This window comes from Halichoerus grypus, chromosome 7 (genome assembly GCF_964656455.1).
Source record: "Halichoerus grypus chromosome 7, mHalGry1.hap1.1, whole genome shotgun sequence".
In the NCBI taxonomy this organism is placed as follows: domain Eukaryota; kingdom Metazoa; phylum Chordata; class Mammalia; order Carnivora; family Phocidae; genus Halichoerus; species Halichoerus grypus.
This window is the reverse complement of record NC_135718.1, coordinates 116634307-116658045: the sequence shown is the minus strand read 5'-3', so window position 1 is coordinate 116658045 and position 23739 is coordinate 116634307. Positions and strand designations below refer to the sequence as shown.

General features: G+C 41.4%; 1 protein-coding gene across 1 annotated transcript in view; it reads left to right on the top strand.

Annotated features, from left to right (window-relative positions):
* The window catches only part of CENPF (centromere protein F), a 101517-nt gene extending 78014 nt beyond the window's left edge, over positions 1 to 23503 (top strand). Inside the window, exons 14-21 of the mRNA XM_036099982.2 lie at positions 1094 to 3943; positions 5222 to 5374; positions 7801 to 7977; positions 8322 to 8483; positions 10830 to 10992; positions 12367 to 12840; positions 13857 to 14035; positions 19155 to 23503. Of these exons, the coding sequence (XP_035955875.2) occupies positions 1094 to 3943; positions 5222 to 5374; positions 7801 to 7977; positions 8322 to 8483; positions 10830 to 10992; positions 12367 to 12840; positions 13857 to 14035; positions 19155 to 19358 (4362 nt within the window). The 3' untranslated portion in view covers positions 19359 to 23503. The remainder of the gene's footprint in view (positions 1 to 1093; positions 3944 to 5221; positions 5375 to 7800; positions 7978 to 8321; positions 8484 to 10829; positions 10993 to 12366; positions 12841 to 13856; positions 14036 to 19154) is intronic.
* The last annotated feature ends 236 nt before the right edge of the window (positions 23504 to 23739 follow it).

Genomic DNA, 23739 nt, shown 5'->3' with positions numbered 1-23739 from the left:
GATGTAAATTTCTATAATGATTCCACTCAAACATTACATGTAGGAAATTACCGAAGATGTTTTTTAAAGTCTCCTGGAGAAAATTATATTATGGAGTCAGAAGTCATCTTGAGGATATGTATGTGTTTTCACTCTTTGTGAGTGAAATAATAACTGTGGTAATAAACCATAGTTAAATATTAAATTAGAGTATGGATGGCAATATGATACGAATTTTAAGTTTTCTTGCCATTTTCAGACTATTTCAATATTAGAGAGTTAAAGTCATGAAACTAAATGCAGGAGTTTATTACATATTACTGAGTAATTTTCTTATCAGTTTGGTCTGTTACAAATCTATGGTTTGTTATCAGTCATTTAAAGAGACATCTCTTACTGGGATATGAAATTGTTAAGTCATAACTTCGCCCTTTCTAGTCTATCAGCTAAACTAGTAATGCTGTCCCGTTGACAAGTCTCACTTGATTCCGTCTGTCTGCCTCAGTAAATTAGGGAGGGCAGGTGGTGACATGATGGGTCATAGTGGTCACAGCAGCAGATCCCCATTTTATAGATGAGAAGAAGGTGAGATCCAGACATGTAATTTATCCAAGAATATGGATAGTTAGTGCTGGCTCTGTGATTAAGTCCTTGGGCTGGGGATCTGGTCATGAAAACTTCTCTCAGTGAAGAATATTGTAAATGCTGAAGATGTAAGCTGAACATTTTATGTGGAATTTGTTAGCTTCTTACTTGATAATCACAAAAAGAAATTTTATATTTAGGCTACCAAGGACATTTCTAGCAAGAAAAAAATATGAAATTTAAATATGTTACAATTTAGATGATCAAATAACTGATCTGAAGGGTTTGTCTTCGTGATCAATACCTTACCCAGTGCCTTGCCTGTGGAGAACACTTATTGAATGTTTGTTTAATTGTGTTGGGTATTTGGATTGAGAGAGGAGAATGGCGTGGGAAATATGCCATTTGAAGAGATGTGTTTAGCAGAGGCAAGAAGCCAGTTTCTATAAAGTAATAATTAAGCCTATTTATTCTATTTTGATTTCTCTTGAAAAATAAAATGAATTCTCATTGTATATTACAACTACAGGCTCTTCGGGGTGGAAACAATAGCTGTGATGTAAAAGAATCAGAAGAATATACTTTGGAAACGCAAGAGAGAACACCAAAGCGTGACATTCATCAGATTTGTGAAGAAGGTGTTCAGCAGGACCTCAATCTACAGACAGAAAAAATAACCAAGACCAGTCCAGTCAGATTCACAGGAGAATGGTCTAGGGAACAGTCCCCAGAAGCCAGTTATGAGACCCCAGCCGAAGACAAAACCCAGGGCTGTTTAGAACGCATTTCTGAATTGTCACTTTCTGGTCCTAATGCTCTGGTACCTATGGATTTTCTGGAGACTCAGGTCACCATTCAGAATCTTCAACTGCAGGTAAAAGAGTCATCAAATGAGAATTTGAGGTTACTTCATGTCATAGAGGAACGTGACAAAAAAGTTGAAAGTTTACTAAGTGAAATAAAAGAGTTAGACTCAAAACTCGATTTACAGGAAGCACAAGTAACCACCAAGATGGAAGCATGTATAGAGTTAGAAAAAATAGTTGAGGAACTCAAGAAAGAAAAATCAAACTTAAGTGAAAGATTGGAATCCTTTTCTTGTGACAACCAGGAATTACACCAGAGAACAGAAAGTTTAGAAGGTCTCAATTCTAATTTAGAAATAGGTGCAGATAAATTGTCACATGCAGTTAGTGAAGATAATGTGGCTGAGGTGAACGACAACTGGAGAGAGCGATTTCTTGATGTGGAAAATGAGCTAAAGAGGATAAAGTCTGAGAAAGGTAGCATCGAGCATCACGCCCTCTCTGTGGAAGCTGACTTAGTGACAGTTCAGACAGAGAAGCTATATTTAGAAAAAGACAATGAAAATAAGCAGAAAGTTATAACCCGCCTCGAAGAAGAACTCTCTGTGGTCACCAGTGAGAGAAACCAGCTTCATGGAGAATTAGATACTTTGTCAAAAGAAAATAAAGAACTAGATCTGATGTCTGAAAAGATGAAGCAGAAAATACATGAGCTCGAATCTCATCAAGGTGAGTGTCTCCATCACATTGATGTGGCTGGAGCAGAGGTAAAGGACAAAACACAGCTCGTTCAGACGTTGTCCTCCGACGTAACTGAGCTTTTGGAAGAGAACACTTGTCTCCGGGAGAAGCTGCAGAGTTTGGAAAAGGACTCACAGGCCCTGTCTTTGGTAAAAAGTGAGTTGGAAATCCAAATTGGACAATTGAATAAAGAGAAAGAATCACTTGCAAGGGAATCTGAAAGCCTGCAGACCAGACTGCATGAATCGGAACACGAAAAGCTGACCGTCGCCAAGGCCTTGGAGGATGCGCTGATGGAGAAGGGTGAGGTTGCAGTGAGGCTGAGCTCAACGCAGGAGGAAGTGCACCAGCTAAGAAAAGGCATTGAGAAGCTGAGGGTCCGCATTCAGGCTGATGACAAGAAGCAGCTCCATGTTTTAGAGAAACTGAGAGAGAGCGAGCGTAAGACTGATTCGCTTCAGGATAAAGTCGAGAACCTTGAAAGAGAACTGCAGATGTCAGAGGAAAACCAAGAGCTGGTGATTCTTGATGCTGAGAATTCCAAAGCAGAGGTGGAGACCCTAAAAACACAAATGGAATTGATGACCAAAAACCTGAAAGATTTAGAATTAGACCTTGGCACAGTAAGGTTCGAAAAAGAAAATCTCATAAAACAACTACAAGAAAAACAAGGTCAAGTGTCTGAATTAGACACATTACTCTCTTCATTGAAAGGTCAGTTAGAAGAAGAGGAGAAAGAAAAAATAAAGATGAGAGAAGAATCCAAAGCTGCATTGGAGATGCTCCAAACACAACTGAAAGAGCTAAATGAGGAAGTAATAGCCTTGTGTCATGACCAAGAAATCCCGAAGGTCAAAGAACAGAGTATGGACTCCTCCGTGCAGGAAATACATCAGCTGAGGAACAGCATTGAACAGCTGAAAGTCCGCCTGGAAGCTGATGAAAAGGAGCAGCTCCAGGTCTTAGGAACACTGAGGGAAAGTGAACAGCACGCCGACTTGCTTAAGGATAGAGTAGAGAACCTTGAAAGAGAACTAGAGATATCAGGGAAAAACCAAGAGTGCGTGATCCTTGAGGCTGAGAATTCCAAAGCAGAGGTGGGGACTCTAAAAGCAAAAATAGAGGAGATGGCCCAAAACCTGAAAGATTTGGAATTAGATCTTGTCCATATAAGGTCAGAAAAAGAAAATGTGATAAAAGAATTACGGAAGGAGCAAGGACGGGTATCTGAATTAGAAGTATTAAATTCTTCCTTTGAAAATCTATTGCAAGAAAAACAGCAAGAAAATGTACAGATGAGAGAAGAATCTAAAATAGCAGTGGAGATGCTTCAAACGCAAATAAAGGAGCTAAAGGAGAAAGTGGCGGCCTTGTGTCATGACCAAGACACCTGGAAGGCCGAAGCACAGAATCTGCGCAGTCAAGTAGATGCTCTTGAACACGAGAAGGCTCAGGTACTGCGAGGCCTTGACCAGGTCAAGAATAATTACCTTAATGTGCAGGCTTCTGCAAATGGCCTCCTTCAACAAGTAGAAGATTGCAAACAGAAGCTAGAGGAGAAGGAGGAAGAAGTCAGCATACTGAAAAATCAGATTCAAGACCAAGAGCTGCTCACCTCTAAACTGTCCCAGGTGGAAGGAGAACAGCAGCTTTGGAAGAAGGAAAAAGTGGAACTGGATAATCTGCTGGTGGAATTGGAGCAGAAGATCCAAGCACTGCGATCCAAAAATGACACTTTGCGGGACACCTTAGAAGCACTACAGAAATCTCACAAGGATCTGGAGAAAGAGCTTGAAATGACAAAAATGGAAAATGTGTCCTTTGTTGAAAAAGTAAGTGGCCTAAGCTATGTACGTTTGAATATGTAGTCATGAGGGAGGGAAACCACTGTGTGAATCAGATTTCCTTCTGGACAGTGTCTGCCGTATGGGACCAAACTCTGTAAAGGTTTTAAGTTTGTGGGGCCTTGAACTTCGGGGGCGTTGAATTGGCTCCAGCAGCGGTGACTCTTTGCTTTGGCACACATTTACATGGGACACTTCTATGGATTAGCCCAGGTTTTCAGTGTGGCACCTGGGCATGGGAGAAGCTTTGGGTGAGGCATAGTTCCTGGTTCTAATTATAGTTTTCTTTTTTATAGTACATTAGAGTCCTAGCTTTCCAGTACTCAGCTGGGAACTCCTGTCAAGGAGACTGTAACAGTTACTAGTGAGGATCAGGTGGGAGCCCCAGTGCCCCTGCCCTGCCTTTTTGCCTTTAGGAGAAAGTACTATCAAAGGGGCTGATATAACGGTAACCAACAGAACCCTCATGCCTCCCAGGACATGTCTCGGGGATTTTGTGCTTTCAGCCCCTCTTATACCTTCTCTTTGTGCAACCTCCCGTTTTGTTAGCTGGTGGTTAAAGGGGAAAATCTGCCATCAGGGGGCTCAATTAGTAATGAAAAATTTTTGCCCTCTAGGCTTACATACTGATCTAGGAAAATGATTGCTTCAAATTTAATATTTGCCCAGTAAAAACTGAAAGAAAAAGGAGTGTCCAGAAAATGGGATCAATCATAACCCTATAATATTTTCCAGGAATTTCAAGTTTTGACACAATTTGCAAGAGATGGCAGTTATGATAGAGATCATTTGGCAAATTCTTCCAGGCTCTTTCAACGTTAGGGGCAAATGCCAACAATAGAGCTTTAACTGGTTTTAACTAATCCTAGGCATGTTTCTTGCAGATTAGTATGGCATTGGGGGATTAGTAGAGATCCCAGAACTGATAAAAAATAAGGCGCTACCTCATACAATGGTCTCTAATGTTTATGTTTAATACAAATTAATACCTTTATGAAGGATTTTAAGACTTAGTAATATTATCTCTCCTTGTCGTTGCTTTCCTTATTGCTGTCTTCTTTTATTAAATCTTGGCTGAGAAGAAAAGGTAAGCTTGCCAGTAGGTTTTGAGGATAGTAGTTGAGTGGATTAGTAAAGGGAGGATTAGCCCGGTTCCATTTTATTACTGAAGGTGAAAGGAAATGTTATGAGTGTGTTGTATCAGAGTGATTAATTTGCACAAAACAGGCAACCCAAAGCAGATCCTAACAAAAGATGAAATTTCAGGTAAACGCAATGACTGGGAAGGAAACCGAGCTGCAGAGGGAAATGCACGAGATGGCGCAGAAAACAACAGAGCTGAAAGAAGAACTTATTGGGGAGAAAAATAGGCTAACTGAAGAATTAAATATAATGTCGGAGGAAATAAAGAGCAGCAAGGTAAGTTTCTCTGTGACGTGCTCATGATGCTCTGATAATGCAGTGCGCACCCTCTCCCTGTTTGTTTTTTCTAAGACCTGGAATGTACCAGACTTTTTTTTAGCTTTTGAAAAAAATAGACCCACACTTCAGTCACAATGAGACTTGCACTCATCTTCATGTTCCAGCCCTGTCGAGAGCCCAGAAGAAGCCCCAAGCGGCTTCGGCACACGTGAAAATTCCTGTCATGGAGCCCAAATATTTTACATGAAAGGCGAGCCTGGTACTACGTTAACTCGCATCAGAAATAGATTTCCTGCAGCTTTCAACAGGTTTATCGGCTTTTCTAGCCTGCCTCAGATGGGGAGCCAGAACATTGCCAGAGACAGATGCCCTGATCTTGCTAAGAACTGCAAAGTCAGGGGAAGTCACAGAGAAGTGTAAAGTTGGAACAGTGTTGGGATGTTATTTTAGGGCAGGGTTCCTGTAACAGATCTGTAGCATCTGGGCCGCCCCTCCCCACTGCTGTTTGCAGAGCAGACGTTGCTGATTCATGCCCTCCCCTCCTCCTGAAACTCTTCACACTGAGTCCCATGGAGCAGCTACCATGCACACAGAGCTGGCAAGTTCAATGAAACCTGTTTGCCAAACCTGGTTAAACGGTGAACACTCGCATATCCATGACGTCCTCGTGCACATTCATCCCTGGGAGGTATTTAGCAAAGGGTAATGAGACAGAGTTGTGATTGCGACCCCGAGCAGTCACAAAGAGTTGACATGCTATTGGTCAGAGCCTGTGTAAGGAGTTGGGGAAATGTGTCCTTTAAATGCAGTATTTAATCTAATGAAAATCGAAAAGGTTTGGCATCTCATCTCAGCAACTGACTCATGGAATTTTCTGGCAATCCTGCGTGGAAGGAGTTTGTACGAATGATATTTGAGTACTGCACCTGCTGGAATTTCCTTTGGTACTGAGCAGCTTGGGAGTATCCCAACTCGAATCTGGTTTATAGGCTCTACTTTAGAAGGCAAAGCGAGGTGTTTAGCCTCCAGTCCATAGTGCTGTGCTGTGGTTTCTGCACTCAGAGAGCTTACGGTCTAGACACACGATAAGTCATTAAATAGGAGCTATAGAAGATAAGCATAAGCTCGCAAGTGCTATAAATCAATCAAACAACATTCTTTACAGCAGACTAATTGGGAAGTGGGATGTGTGGGGAACCTAAGTTAGGTAGGGAGGTCAGAGAATGTCACCTGCAGGATGAGGGCTCAGCCGTGTGGGAAACAGTGCAGAGGAAGGAAGTTTCTAGGTCTAGAGAGCAGTGTGGCAACATCTCTGAGATTGGAAAAATCTTAGTTTTTTTAGAAATTGAAAGGAAGCCATTATGAGCTAGAAAATGATATGAAAAGAGATTAGAGAGGAAGGATAGTCATGGTAAAGAATTAGAATAAAATCTAAAGGGATGCCAAATACATGAGGCTGGAGTTTAAAGGGAAGGTTTAGGGTGGCTAGTTTGGAATCTAGGTAGTATTCACGAATTGGGGGAATGGTAGAAGATACAGTTGGAGAAGAGAAGGTGGTTCGGTGCAGAGACCTCCGCACGCAAGAGAAGATGGAGAAGGAGGAGCCAGCAGAGAGAACAGGAAGGCGTGATGAGGTGAGCAAGGAGTGGAGGGTCTCAGGGAGGGAAGAGTGGTGAGCAGCACCACATACTACCCAGAGCTTGGACGGGCTGAAGAGTGCTCCTTGGATTTGCAGTGGGGAGTTTGCTGAGACCATGGAAAGCGATTTGAGGAGGAGGTGGGCTAAAACCAGGTCGGAGGGCTTGAGTCAGTGGAGATGAGGAAGTCAACGCGGCGTGTATAGAAACGCATAGAAGCAGTCATTTGGGATCAGGCACGGGGAACACGGGGGCCTTCGGAGCTGGAGTTCTGCCTGTCTCACACAGTGAAGGGAGAGAGGGACAAAAGAGGTGAGGGCATTTGGAAGGAAATTCTCACAGTGATAGAACATGTAATCGAAGCTGGTCAAGGAAGAAAACGTAAGTCTGGAGGGGCTTGAGTGTGACGGTGGGGATGGTACGGGTGCTGTTGATGATGTCAAGGAATTTCTGCAATGCAAGCACTTCAGTAAAGGAGCCTGGAAGCCTAGGAGGGCACGGTCCAGACTGGTTCAGCTAAAGCTGGGTTCTCAGAGAGTCTGTGGTCCTAGTGGATGTGACCTTGGGGGTGGTTGGGCTGGAGTAAAAGAAATTGTCATTGGAGGTGAGGTCAGTTTCAAGGGAGCACATCACTAAGGGTTATAGCACTATTCTATGTAGATTTTTTTCTTATCTGTAAATTCTTTTTCTCTTTCTTTTTTTTCATTTCAGTACTCAGTATTCCCTAAAGCTATATATCCAGGTTCCTAATTATTTTCCCATGATTTTTTTTACTTTTCTCATTAGGGTCAACTGAAGGAACTCATGCTAGAAAATAGTGAATTGAAGAAGAATTTGGATTGCGTACAGAAGAACCGGATGGAAAAGGAAGAGAAAGCGCGAGAAGAAATAGCTGAGTATCAGCTACAGCTGCAGGAAGCTGAAAGGAAACACCAGGTTCTGCTTCTGGATACAAACAAACAGGTAAAAACTTGGGGTTTGGTACCTGGAGGAGCCGGAGAGTGGTGTGTGGACCACGGTAATGAGGCATTTTTTACAAGAAGGTCAGTGTTGTGCATTATTGCATAATACAGTCTTCTGAAGGGTCCCATCATCTTACCTGCAGGATCTTCCACAGTTACCTCACAGGTCTTATTTTACGACGTGAGCTTTTAAAATATATTTCCTTCCATCTTGGAATAGATTAATAGCAGAGTCCCAAGGATTATTTGAAATGGTCCTTGGGACAGCCGTTTTCTTTATTGTTTGTTTTCCTTTAAATTTTTTTAGCTGAGCCTCCTGACTAAAGTAACATTTTTCCATCTTAGTATGAAATGGAAATCCAGACATACCGAGAGAAACTGTCTTCTCAGGAAGAATGTCTCAGCTCGCAGAAGGTGGAGGTAGATCTCTTAAAGTCCAGTAAAGAAGAACTCAATAATTCTTTGAAAGCTACCACTCAGATTTTAGAAGAACTGAAGAAAACCAAGGTATGTTCCTTTTTCATGACTTCATGACTTAGAATGATTCATACAGGTAATGGTGGTTTTCATCACATGGAATTAATGCTTTCATTTTAATTGTTATGACTTTTTTTTTTTTTGGTAGTCAAAAATAAAAGCATCAGTTCTCTGCTGAGTTATTTCTTAAAAATCAGTGGATGATCTGTGGTCTCACAGCTTATGCATTGTTCAGTGAATCCTCTCAAATTAGAGGATGGTAAAAGACTTTCTCGAGATGGATATGAAGATCCAGGTGATAGCAGATTAGGGCAGGCCTCTCCGGCTGTAGATAATAATTTCGTGGGTAATTCCAAAGTCTTGTTTGATTGGTCTCCAAGTTCACTGCTGTCACCAAACCCACTTTTCCCATGGCTCATGGGGAGATCAAGAAACACTTGGTCATGCACACATATATGTACGCTCTCCTCTTCCTCTCCATGCAAGGATCATAAAACTTTCTCCTTTACAAAAAAAAGGTGAACCGTAGTCTTGGGATTGTTCCCCCAATTATAGGTGGTGCTACAGTAATTCTACTTCTTAGAAAGAGAGGCTTTTTGATTCCTACAGATATTTTTCATAAGATGAATACCATCTAGGATATATAATAAAGAACCTGGAAGAGAAATATCTACAAAGGTCTTTACTTAAAGGTGATTTAAATTGCAAAAATTATGATATCGTATATCTAATACATTGAAACAAAAGTAGGGGTAAACTTCTTATGTCTGTAGCTCTTAAATAATTCTCAAGGTGAAGGAAATATACCAATAAAATACAAACTAAGAAAAGTCAAGATAACATTCATGATCACTAATGTTCTGCTGCTACAAAATGAGACATGTTAGGTTTCATAACAGAAAGAAGAGCTTCAGGTTTACTTTTTTATTTGCTCACTTTCTGCCTTTAAAACAAATTGAGGTAAAATTGGTAATAAAATGATACTTTAGTTTCAGGTATGCTTTCTGCTTATCTAATTGTTGACAGTTCTATCGTGGGGAATGTCTGTATTCACACATACTGTGTACAAAATGGCTCGTTGTTAGTTGAGCCCACTCAGATTGCATATAATTTTAATTAGGTCCAGTTAATAAGCACTGTTGAAATGGAATTAAATGGATCTCTAATCCAATTATGGTTGGAATCAGAAATAAAAATCCTGAAAAATGCAGATTTACTGCAACACTGCTAATATTATTCCAAGATGAAATAATATACAAAGAATGAAATCTACTTGCAACATGAATGTGATGCTCAGGTTCTTTGTTTTTTTTAAATAGTTTGGTCTGCCTTTGTACGGTCATGATCTCTTATGGGAAACTCTTGGAGCTAGCTTGTTTTAGAAGTCTGCATTTTTTAGATATTACATAATACGATGCATGTGCCATATATTACATAATATCCCAGCAAGGTATGGGGTAATACTTCATAATCAAATTCATATTTCTGCAACAAAATGTATGACTATTCTCACAAGGTGGGATAAATAAAGACTGTATATAAATACTTCTGTATCTGGTTCAGGTCAGGCTTTTCCTCTAAATCATTGTCTGAGCTTTTTCTTGGAATTTGCAGATGTAGTTAAGGAATCCTGAACTTGTACTCCTGAGAAGTGTATGATGCTATCATTCTCCCACCATTCTATTCGCTTTCTATTTGCGCAACTGTAGAATTTAAGTTTGTATTGTGAGCCGTAATATTATTTGGCCTTCACTTGGTGTCACCAACACAGATGCCATCTTGGGTGTTGAAATTGTGCAAAGGCACAGACTACAAATGGAAACACAATTCTGTCATCGAGAAGTTTTTTTTTTTAAGATTTATTTATTTATTTGACAGAGAGAGTGAGCACACAGAGGGGAAGGGCAGAGGGAGAGGGACAGAGAATTTCCAGCAGACCCTGCGTTGAGCGGGGAGCTTAACACAGGGCTCGATCTCACGACCTGGAGATAAGGACCTGAACCAAAACCAAGAGTCAGATGCTCAACTGACTCCACCACCTAGGCACCCCTATCATCAAGAAGGTTTGACCCACCAAAAATATGCCCATGTATCTCCCACCTTAACCCCCCAGGTGTGATTCCCATTGAACAAACCCAGACATGGCGGGCTCCTTAATAGAACACTGTCTTAGGAACCAAGATTTATGCTTGCCAATAAAACCACAGTGTCCACTGGGGAGACCTAGGAAACCGGATAGAGAAGATGAATTGTTTTATTTTGAACATCATAATTCTTAAATTTATAATATATGATTCTTAATTATATCCATGATTATTTTCCCATATGCTCATAAAAAGAAATTCAAGATTTTAAATTCAAGGTTTTGTTTCATAGGCGGACAGTGTAAAATACGCAAATCAGTTGAAGAAGGAAAATGAGCGTGCCCAGGGGAAAATAAAATTGTTGATCAAATCCTGTAAACAGCTGGAAGAGGAAAAGGAGATGTTGCAGAAAGAGCTATCTCACCTTGAAGCTTCACAAGAGAAACAGAAGACAGGTAGGCATTAATTGGGCACATCCATGAGCCAAAACTCCTTTCCACTAGTGAAACCATACACGTATGGTGTGTAGGCACAGAAATGTTTTTAGTGCTGTGTTTTTTTGTTTTGTTTTGTCTTATTTTTTTTTTAGTTTCAGTTTTTTTTCTTATGTTCAGTTAGCCAACATCTATAGCACATCATTAGTTTTTGATGTTGTGTCCAACAATTCATTAGTTGCGTGTAACACCCAGTGCTCATCACAACTAGTGCGGTGTTCTGTTACTGCATGTCGACTTCCAGCAGGTATCCATTTTCTAGTTTCTAAATTTTGTGCTCAGCTTGGGGTCATAGGATTAGTAGGATTCAGAATGAAGTCTGCAGTTTGAAATAGAATCATTGCATCTTCTGTTCTATAAAACATACAAAAAACTGGCAGCACTTTTTGCTAATGAGCTGTTCCAAGAAGGGTTTTTCACGTGGATGTCCATTTAAGTAGTCCCTACGTCAAAGGCAGATTGCCATTCTGAGCTGGCATTGGTCATTTATCAACCCCTGATTCTGGTTGTCCTTGGCCCATCCTCGTGGGTCCACTAAGTGGAAGGCTTAGGGGCTGTATGTTTGGGTGTGGAGGTAAAATAAAAAAGAAATGGCGACTGTCCTTGTCACTTTTTTCCACTTACGTCTGCGGAGTAGAATGCTCTCACTGTGTGGAAAGGTGGCGGCAAGCGTAGTATGAAGGGCTCTTCTGGAGCACGGCTTCAGACAGTGGGTCAGCGATCTTCCCTGCTGAGATGAGGACTTGGGATATATTGTGCATCCAGGGAGTTTTTCCAATGGATTTGGTGCCAACCATGACAGCTACAAGTTGACCAGGACTCCCACCTTTGAAGCATCCCCCAAGCACTTGTCCATCTGATCCTCCATTGTTTAAAAATGGTTTTTAGAGCTCTTTTCGACTTGTCTTGTCACTAGCCCTCTTCTGTTTCCCAAAGCTATTCCAACAGATTTCATATTATTTACCAACTTTTATTGTTCACTCACTTATGCTGGAAAGAATGGACAGGGGAAAATTGGGGATGTGATCGATTAATTCATCTGATCTTATATGAAGTGCAAGGAAGGATGGGTTGGCTGGAATATGAGTTTGAGATTTTGATGGATTTTATTTAAGCTATCTTAATGAAAGTCATTTAATCTACTAGAATATGTACCTTGATATGGTCCCTCCCAAACAGGAGTTGTTTGATCTATAAGAACACACAGTAGATATATCTCCCCACTTCTCCTAAGCGAAAATCAAAAAACAAATCTAAGGTTATCTACTTTATGATGCCCAGTGTTGATTAGAGAAGTGTCAAGTGATGTACAATGTGTCACTTTATTTTTGACAGGTACCGTTGTGGATTCTAATGTAGAAGAATTAATGGCTGAGATAAAAGAACTGAAAGAAACTCTTGAAGAGAAAAACAAGGAGGCCGATGAATATCTGGACAAGTACTGTTCCCTGCTCATAAGCCATGAGAAGTTAGAGAAAGCCAAAGAGATGTTGGAGACACAAGTTGCTCGTCTGAGTTCACGGTCTAAACTTAATCTCCAGAATTCTCCTTCGCTAAATTCAGTTGTTCCAGAAGCCTCTCCAGCCCCTTCTGCTACTGAAAAGAAGTTGTCATCCAGCCAAAATAAAGCTTCAGGCAAAAGGCAAAGGTCCACTGGGATTCGGGAAGATGGGGGAGGCACAGCGCCTTCTACCCCAGAGACATTTTCTAAAAAGAGTAGGAAAGCAGTCAAAAGTGGCATTCACCCCGCAGAGGATGCCAGAGACACTGAGTTTGAGCCAGAAGGCCTTCCAGAAGTTGTAAAGAAAGGTAGGCATAATTTAAAAGCAAAATTATTTGTGTTCTTTTGCAATTCCCTGTAAAAATCCACATATAAAAAAGACAGAAGCATTTATGTTTTAGATTATTGTGCAACAGTGCTAAGTGACCTTCAGAAAAACAGTCCACCTTTAAATTGGTAAGGAATATTTTCCTTTCTGCGTGAGATAAGGACTAGGATCTAATTACTCATGTTTACAGCACGAAACGTGCCAGTAGATTTCAAAAATGACTATTCAAAACCTGTTTGGAATTTGATGTTTCTGTGCTGAAAAATCCCCAAATTGAGGACACTTTTCAAGCTTTTTCACCTTTAGTCCATGTCTTGTCCAGGTAGGAGGTGAGGTGGGGGGTGGGCCCCCTTGGCTGGAGCCACTTACCACTTTTTGTTTTTTTTAATTTAAACCCAGTGATTGATCCTTAAAGTGTGGCCCAGGGACCTGGGCCAGTCTAGGAACATGCATCTCCCGTCATGTCCACTCCCTCTGTGCAGGGAGACCAAGTGAACACACAGTGCAATCCCTCTTTTACGGGGTCAGCTGTCTCCTCCCACCTGGTCTCTGCCTGAGTAGCAGGGGATGTTACCATTTTACCTTTTCTCGTTTTAAACAAGAGCTGGCTTTCCCCGCACCCTTTTCCATTTGATCCTCCTTTTTCTCTCCAATCCAAATTTTATGGGAAGGCTTGCTGGTATGTTCTTCAGATCTTAGAAAAATGAGAGTTAAGACATCTAATTAGAAGAAGAAGAAGCGGGAAAAAAAAATTTCTATTTAATGTTATTTTCCCTTTTTCCATTGTGTTTTCTTGTGTGTCTGGTAAGAGAAAACCCACTAGTTTCTTGTTTGATTTGGCAACTGTGAAGTTAATCGCTTGTCTGCTGTGGCTAGCAGGAAGTGTTTCTGGAGTTACTCTTACACTGGTGAGAACTCTAGCTGGTACATGCTGTTTCCATTGTAGATTCAGTTGGCCCTAGCAATGTTGACAGCCAGTGTTTTTTTTGCCCTTAGGGTTTGCTGATATCCCAACAGGAAAGACAAGCCCGTACGTCCTGCGGAGAACAACCATGCCGACTAGGACCAGCCCCCGCCTGGCTGCGCAGAAGTTAGCACCCTCCCCACTAAGTCTCAACAAAGAAAATCATGCTGAGGCCTCCCAACCAATAACTGGCGGCAGCAGATCACAGAAGGTAACCCCTAGGAACCTGTATCTGCGGTCCCAAAGCCAGGAAATCCCAGTGTTGTCAGGCAAGGGTCTGACACTGACTCAGGAGCTCTTTAAAGTCTCACCTTCTCCGTGCAGTGTAAGGAAGCCAGTCCTGAGGACAGTAGTGAGCAGACCCGAGGATAAACATGACATTATCCTGTAGCTACAGTCTCCTCCTTGATCCAACAGGCCACTTAGAGTTTGAAGGAAAGGGTTAAATGAGAGAAATCAGGGATCGGAACTCAAAGGGTTTGTAAGCACGTGTTAAGCCGTACATTGAAGGAATTGAAGAGGTCGTCTTTCTTTTGGCCACAGGCATTGCTCATTGCTTGTTTCACGCTTTTTCCTCTAATGCATTGGCCCCCCAGCTGCCAATTATTTTTTTTTCCCTATCTTTTATACTCCTTTACTTTATAAAAAGCAAATATTTCAGTAGACATCTAAAGAAAGGAGCTCTGTTGACACATTTCTCTACTTTGTTGATGGCAGAGTTATGATCTCAGTGACCTCTATGCACCTTGCAAACGGCCCAGTAAATGTTGTTTAAAGCATCGAGAATATTTGCTTTGCAGATCTTTGTTCATTATGCCATAAGATATACTAGCATTATGTATGCAAAGTATATGCATTTTATTGTACTCATGGTAGATAGTATTATAGAAGAAAGAAGAAAGTAAGGTTCATAAAGATCTAATCTGCCCAGAGTTAACACTCACTGTCTCTCACTTCCACGGTCTTATTCTTCTTCTCAGTGTTTCTCAAACAGGGGGTCACAGGAACATTGTTGGAAGTTGCTGGAATAGCTCCAAGAATTCTAAAAGTTTTGTGATTTTACTTTGATTGCTTACTTGTTAGTTTGAGTAACTATGGAATGTGAGTAGCTGACCCAGCAGACAAAGCCTTGAAAGTGTAGTAACCCCTACTTGTGTAATGTAATAAGTGTAATAAGTGAGTCTTTAAGTGAATGGGCATGGTCCTCAGTAAGATTTTAGATACCAAAATAACAAAGACATTGGGGATTAGCTGCATCAAAGCAAGAACATATTTGTAAATGTTTGTTATGTTGATGTGTAAGAGCTATAAGCATTAAGGAATGTATACCTAGTCTTAAGTTTTTTCAAAACTTACATTATAATAAAATTTTTATTAATTCAGGGGTGAGGAAGAAGGGTCTGAGGTTCTCTTTCCCTTATTAAAATGGGCCCATCCATTACTTGTATTAGAAATATTGACCATTTTGTGCAAATCCTCCCTCCCCATCCCCCTATCCGAAACCCCACTTTTCTTTCTTTCTTTTTCTCCTTCACATTTGGATCTATCTTCTGAATGCTGGTAACAACAAAACACTGGAGAGTATACCAGAGTAGGTCTTGACTTTCCAGTGACCCTAAGAACAGCTTCTTTTCCATAAAGCAACCAGTGTCCCTAAAGAGGGAAGCTTGCAAGCTTGACCAAAGCTTTCCACCACCAGCTAAGTCCTGACCTGCTCATCAGGTTTAGGTTCTGGTGTAGGCCGCGCCATTTCCTTAGATGGTGGCTGAGTGGGAGCCACTCCTCCTCGCTCCTCCATACAAGCTAATACCCATTCCTGCTTGTCTCACACTTTCTGGGATCAAATGAAATATTTGTTTGGCTCTCTTAAAACAGAAAATCTTGACACGCACATAGGACTCTGTACTTCGATCTTTTATGGTGGTTCACTTTATTGTAACTCCTTGCTTAGATATCTGTCTTCTGAGCTGCAGTATGAGGACTGCGAGGCTCCTGACTGTGATTCTGGTTTCCCTGTGTCTTCTTCGTGTCTAATAACAGTGTCTGGCAGTCAGCAGCTTATTTGTTGAATGACTGGAGCTGCTAATGTTGTCCTAAAGTGATTACGATAATAGATGTTTAAAGGTATGTTAGGAAATCCTGTCGTGAAATCACCACATGGGTCATTTTTCTTCTTCTTTTATGAGGACTCGATGGAAAGGCAGTTTTCATGTGGTGTTCAGACTTATTATCCAGGACCGGAGCTTTGCACACTAGGGGGCCTGCTTTCCACGCTGCTGTGGAGCCTGTTCAATGCCGAGTAGTAACCATGGTTTCCTGCAGATTTGTGTTCAGTGCATTGGCACCAGGCTGCAGTCGGCACCAGCGCTTATGAATCGTGAAGCGGTTTTGTGCACTTGTGCAAATGAATGGGGGCTGGTTCCTCTTGAGGGGAGGTCACAGGAGACTTCATGGTTAGATGCAAACTCTTCAAAACCCAGCCTATTGATTTTTTAATTCAATTCAGCCTTTTCTGAGTCACCTTATAAAATGCTTGCCTCATCGGTTAAGCAAATTTCATCATTCAGGTTGAAAAATAGAGAGCCAAGGTATCTTTTCCAAAAGCAGTTGCTTAGAAACTCGGGATGATGAGCCCTCGCCTGAAGTGCCTGGCCGAGGTCTGAGAGAAAGATTTCCCTAGGTCATTTAGCAGGACCTTTAGTGACATCTGTCCAGTTCAAGGGGGGAGATGCAAAGTAGGTGAGGATCATTCTCTGTGATGTCTCTGGGATGAATAAGCCCAGGAGCTCCTCGTTTGCTGGGGACAAGCGAGTTGTGATTGTAGACTTGATCTGAACCTGGGGTTGGCGGTCAGGGCCAGAGGGCCTGCCACTAAATTTTAGGGGATGATGGTGATGCTGTCACCACAGTGTCAGTCAGCAGGCTAGTGGGGCCTTGTGTTTCTTACTGTGAGTGAGGTTCATTTTCACTGGGCCATCCATGTGCTTGTCCTCTGGCCTCTGCGGTGGATGCAGACATAGTTTGTAAGACAGTCAGGGTAGGGGCCTGATGTGGGGCTCGATCCCAGGACCCGGGATCATGACCTAAGCCGAAGGCAGCCGCTTAACTGACTGAGCCACCCAGGCGCCCCTACACTTATTAATAGTTGAAATACTTGGTGAATTGGACCTCATCTACTTATAGAGAAAAGTCTGAGGCCAACTAACCAACATGAGGATCAAATTCACAGTTTAAACTGATCACGGACTATAATTCCCTCAGTTCAGTGTCAGAGAAATGGGGTCTAGAGGGGGAAGCCAATGGGTGGGCTTTGGCTATTTAATTGGGATTAAGAAAGAGTTTTACTGGGGCGCCTGGGTGGCTCAGTTGTTAAGCATCTGCCTTCGGCTCAGGTCATGATCTCAGGGTCCTGGGATCGAGCCCCGCATCGGGCTCCTGCTCAGCAGGAAGCCTGCTTCTCCCTCTCCCACTCCCCCTGCTTGTGTTCCCTCTCTCGCTGTCTCTCTCTGTATTAAATAAATAAAATCTTTAAAAAAAAAAAAAAAGAAAGAGTTTTACTGGCTCAGATATTCTTTTCCCAATGTGAGTGATCTTTCTCTCTCTCTTAAATGGTGAACCTGAAGATCTGACTTTCCTACATCCGATGGGTTCAAGGGAAATGCCTGTCTTTTGTATCACTTTCTACTTAAAAAAAAAAAAAAAGTACCAGTAAAACTCTGTTTTTTTCCTTTAACTTTCCACTAATGGTAATTTTCCACTAAGTCCTGATCCTTAGAGGCTGCTCCTTTTAAGTGTCCTGCATATAATCTTGAGTTAGAGGCAAGCTTTCCAGGGATTTGATCTGTTGGCCAGATTTACTATGTTTTCTGTAATGAAAAGTATTTAGCTGCCTTTTAAAACCACACACTTCCTATGGAAAGAATATAAATGGGGAAATAATTTCCATTCTTTTTTTCTTGTTGCTTCAGAAGGAGGTCACTGGAGTCCGTTGCTCTCTGTCACATCACTCCTTTCCCTGTAGGGACTGAACACGGGTCGTCCTTGTTAAGAGTGCCCTTCCTCTTTACCTTTCAAAGATCTTCCTGTTGGAATCCTCCACTCTTGCCTTTAACTTTGGCTAAATGAAGCTTTTCTATCCTTCGTCTGTCTTGCTCCTCTTTCTCTTTGCCGACCCCATATCTTCTGTCACGACTGTGTAAACCTCAAAAACTCTTGACTCTACCAGCTACCCTGCCTTCTTGACTGCTTCTTAAAGTCTCACATTTTCTTTCTTTTTTTTTTTTTTTTAAGATTTTATTTATTTATCAGAGAGAGAGAGAGCACAAGCAGGGTGAGGGGCAGAGGGAGAAGCAGGCTCCCTGCTGAGCAAGGAGCCCAAAGCGGGACTTGATCCCAGGACCTTGGGATTATGACTTGAGCTGAAGGCAGACGCTTAATCGACTGAGCCACCCAGGTGTCCCAAAGCCTCACATTTTCTGAGATCCCTCTTTCTCTTAAAAGGCAGGGCATCAGAAAGGGGATTTATTCTTTTTGGACTTTATTATTTATTCTGATATAATTCAAATTCAGTATGGAAACAAAACAAATGTAAGTAGAGGGGCGCCTGTTTGGCTCAGTCGGTTAAGCGTCTGCCCTCAGCTCAGGTTATGATCCCAGGGTCCTGAGATCGAGTCTCCAGTGGGGCTCCCTGCTCTGTGGGGAGTCTGCTTCTCCCTCTGCTCCTCCCGCCCGCTCGTGCTCCCTCTCTCTCTCTCAAATAAATAAATAAAATCTTAAAAAAAAAATGTAGTTAGAACGTTTAAAATGACGGAAATGAGGAACAGGTTCTAGGTCTTTTAAATGTTGTACATAAAGCTTCCGCCCTATGAAGATAGTCTTACTCATTAGGATTACATTCATTTGAATGACAGCAGGGTTCACTTAGGCTGAATGAAAGCTGGTTTGGGTTCTCACTCAGGCATATATTGAAATTTGCCAGATAGTCAAGCCTATTCTGGGCACTAGGGATAGAACAGTAAAGAGGACATAGTCTTTGCCCTCAAAAAGCTTACCTTCTGATCTAAGAATGTCATACTAGCCTTGGGAGTGAGTCATTTTTGGCCATCAGAGGTGTCAAGGAAAGCTTGCAAGGTGACTCATCAGAGTTCATGTCCGACATCCTCCCAGCTTCTGTTAGGTGGAGCCTTTCCTCAGTGAAGAAGAAATGGTAAAGCTATGTACAACAGCTGCAGAGGGATTTAACTTAAAATTTGGTGAACATAAGCACTTTATTTTCATGTTGTAGAAATGTGAATGTGATTTAAACCTCTAACAAAGATGCTTTGTTACAGGTCAAGGTTGCTCAACAAAGCCCAGTGGATTCAAGTGCCCTATTCCGAGAACCCACCACGAGCTCTCTCTCGGTCCGTAACCTTCCTGAGAGAAGTCCAGCTGACAGCCCCAGGGAGGGCCTGAGGGCCAAGCGAGGCCAGCTCGCCCCCAGCCCAGAAGCCGTCCCCGAGTCCAAGAGCAGCGAGAACTGTAGGGTCCAGTAGAAGTGACCTTGTGTGTCAGGACCCTGGCAGGTGGCAGGATTTGTCCAGAAGGCAGTGTGCCTGCAAAGGCTTTTCGTTAGTCAGGAGCACGTTATCAGTGGGAAGAAAACATTTCCTTATAAATCTAAATATACGGTACTCTTTAGCTCTCCCATGTAGAAGTATTGAAAAAGTTCGAAAGCACTGATCACCAACTCATCATTGATAGTTTTCTTCCATGGCGTAAGTGGCGCTGTAGAAAGCTTTTTGGTAATGTTGCACTTGTAGGGCAAGCACTACGTCGCAACTTCTGTGTGTATGTGGATTTCACCCTAAGAAATCCAAAATACATCCTCTACTTCCAATGAAAAGCTCCCAGGAAAATGTGAACTTTTGCTTTATGACATTTCCTATGTGTAGAGCTAGGTAGGTATGAAATAATTTTAGATCAAGAATTTCTTTTAGTTGAATAAAATGGAGGAAAATCATGCACACGTATACCCATGTGGATGTGCCCATCCTTATCCTCCAGTGTGTTTTCTAGATGTTTGCCTATATAACCTGTACATACTTGTGTGTGGGGCTGACGGGAGCTGTGTGTGTGTTTCCACTGGGCCTGCTTTGCAGGCTCCTTGAAGATGCAGTGTATCAAGTTTTCTGTCATTGTATTGTTTCTTCCTAAGACCAATTTGTTGCAGTTCTTTTAGTGTGCATTCTTATAAATAGTGATCTTGTATTAAAATAGGGCATTTTTTTCCTAATAAAAAAAAATCACTTGTTTTCTGTAAAAATGATTTCTAAATATAAATGCATTCTGAGCATTGGCACTATTTCTTGCTAATGTCAACAGTCTCTTATAAAAGTAAAAGAGTTTTGGGGGCGCCTGGGTGGCTCAGTTGGTTAAGCGTCTGCCTTAGGCTCGGGTCATAATTTTAGGGTCCTGGGATCGAGTCCTGCATCAGGCTCCCTACTCAGCAGAATCTGCTTCTCCCTCTGCCCCTCCCCCTGTTCATGCTCTCTCTCTTTCTCTCGATCAGATAAATAAAATCTTAAAGAGTCTTAACAAATGATACTGGTATATTTAGTGAATATATTTGGTTATATTAAAAAACATGATTTGGAATGTGGGTCATGAAGATTATATAGGAATTATACAGGAATAATATGTCCAGCCAGTATCTGGCACATTGTGTGCACCCATTAAATTGCATCAGCAAGGATAAAAATATGTGGTATTTTCCAGCTCATTTATTGATGACAGGGTTTGAAAATATGCAGGCATTATGAGCCATATCAAACCAAAAACTTTGGAACAAGTCCTTTTGTCCTTGAATCAGGGTAAAAAACTTTTCCAGGACATGAACTAGTAAAAGATAATTTGTTCTTGGCTTTCAGTTCAGACTGATGTATAAACCTTGACAAATACTATCATTTATATTTTAAAATTGGCCTTTGTAAGGGAGCCTCTATTGTTGAATACTGCTTCAGTAATATTAAGCTACTTAGCATTCATCTACTGAAAGTGATATCCTGACTTTCCTCTTTCTTCAGTGTCTTGGGGTTGTGGTCTGGTGCAATACCCTTATCATAAATCATCCCAAGGCTGCCATGTGCTCAAGGGCATGGCCCGGAGTAGACATCACTGGGATCAGGCCATCAGCTTTGTTGGCTGTCTCCAGTTATTGGAAGATTCCACTCAGTAGGACTCGCTGGGTAGTTCCATGGGTCCTTGACAGCATCTTCATCTTTTCCTAGGTGGACAGTGTATCTGCTGCTCCTTGTTACAGGGAATACTTAGCATGCCTTTCATTTTTTTAATTGTTCACAGTCGTTATAAATGGGCAGCCAGCATATTAAGTATTCTTTTCCTCGAGCTAACAATACTCACTTTACCATGCGCCAAGCTGCATATAGGATGGAAAGTAAATATACCACAGTCCCAACTCTGAGGTACTTGATAAGCCAGTTAGGTCACAGATAAGATCCCAGTTGACAAATCATATGGAGAAACAGATCAACTCCAGAGAGCCAGGAGTCACATTCTCAATCTGTAAAATGAGGGGCTTGGTGGAGATGATTCTTTCATCTTGAATATTCTGTAGGATCTCGGTTGGCCCTTTGTTTTATTGGGAATTATCAAGACTCCAAAGGGACTGCATCTTTAATAAAAAGGGAATAAAAACCAACATTTAATTGTAGCCCGATTTCCTAAGAATCACCCCTCCACCTGCACACATATTAACCTTTGAGATCTATTTGTGGTTTTTCTCATTTGTCCCCAGTCTATTTATTTTGTTGGAACTATGAACTTTTCACAGGTTTCTTTGAACCTGGAAAGAAGTTAAGACCCACTTCTTCCCAGGGGCCCCCAACTTTAGGAGGGGTGGAGACCTGTTCTACTTCCCAACTGGTTTGAGTCGGGGAAAAAACTTCTAACTCCTCTTAGGGTGGCTGAGCACATCGGCCTTAGGTTCTCCAACTTAGTTCTTCTGAAGTCATTCAGGCTATGTCAGCATGTCACGAAAGTAACTTAAATGGGAAATAAGCTATGATCAATTCTTTTGATTCATCGGTTTAATACACCACAGTCGGAAGTTGTACTCATCAGGGGCGTATATGTTATATTTCTCATTTGTGGTTGACAAAGGGAGTATCATTGTTTCTTCAGGAGGACACTAAGTACCTGGAATTGGTAGTTGCCAACTGGTTGTGGAGCATGGTTGAGCTATGCTCTCCCTCCCATTTCTATCCTATAAGCTGATTTCCTTTGAGAGGAAGGGGCTTTATGCTGGTTCACTGACCAGAGAGAACACTCAGAAGAGAATTTGGAGTGCTTCCGAAGAGCTAGCCCATTCTACTGGGAAAAGCCTGAGGACCTAAAACCAGCATCCCACCTCCAGGTGGCGCCATGTATCTGATGTCACTATTCACCTGAGCTGGGGACCAACTGCTGAAAACACCGTGTGGAACGTTACATGCATTTTACAGTGTTTTTACATGTTTGCTCAAACCTTAACACCTTTGTGAGGTAGACGTTAGGATCTCCACTTTATAGGTTGAGATTAAGAGACACAGGCAGAACTACGGACTCATACGTCTGAGGAGATCTTGTTTATAATAACGATGAGTTTCACAAAAACCTTGCAAAGTGGGGATTATCCTCATTGGATAAAAGATGAAACAGGCTCAGAGAATTGAAGTATTTCAACCTCAGTTTCATGACTGTAGAGCTCAATTTCTTGTGTGTATTGTGCCTCTCTAGAGGCAGGCTGTTCCAGAATAATTCTGATAGCACAACTATTCAAGAGATAGAAGTAGCTTTTCCACATTTTCTAAGCGGTGGAGATGCCCTTAAGTCTAGGATGATGGCATCTGACTTTGTTACCTCATACTGCGTTTTGTATATAAATATGAGACTAACAATATATTTCAACTTGTGAAAATTATAACTACTTGCTTCATGCATAAGCATTATTTACTCAAAACTAAGTCCTTTTAGAGAGTCTGTTTTGGAAAAATCTTGAAAAATCTAGAGATTTGTAAGGCTTTAAATACAAAAGTTTAGTATAATGTAGACCTTAAAAATGAGAAGCGTCAGGGGCGCCCGAGTGACTTAGTCAGCTGAGCATCTGAGACTTGATTTCGGCTCAGGTCATGATCTCAGGGTTGTGGGATCGAGCCCCGCATGGGGTTCCATGCTCAGTCTGGAGTCTGCTTGTCCCTCTTCCTCTCTGAGCTTGTGTTCTCTCTCTTTCAAATAAATAAATAAGTAAATTCTTTATAAAAGGGAGAAGTGTCAGAATGCCTGGGCTCCCCATGTGACCTTGGGCAAATCACTCAACTCACCATGCCTCAGTTTCCTCTGGTAAAATTGGGAATAATAACTTTTGGAACTGTCATGATTAAATCAGTTAATATTTACATATGAATTTGCAAATAATAAAATGGTTATTCTGTATACAGATAATTACACAGATAATTTTTTAAAATATTGCAGCTTAAAATTGTTAGATAAATCTGTCTACCCAACACTACACATTAATTTCAGATTAAGTTCTGTCCTACAAGATTCTCACCATTCTCAATTTCACTAATGCTTATTTTGTAAATGAGTGTAATCACTATAAGTTTGTACGTATCATTCAATTACTGATCTTGCAAATTAATCATCCACTGGTTTTGGTTTTTCTTTGTTTGGCTCATTAAAAATACCCAAAGAAAACAACTACTGCAATTAAAAAAAAAAATGAGTTGTATTGCTGACGTTTATATATGAATTAGTTGTTTGGAACTCAGAATACATTTCCTTACAGGAACAACATTGCAGAATGTGCCTAAATTCAAGCTCAGATAGTCCATTTAGCTCCTAATATGTTAAAATGGTAATTACATTTGTTTCAAC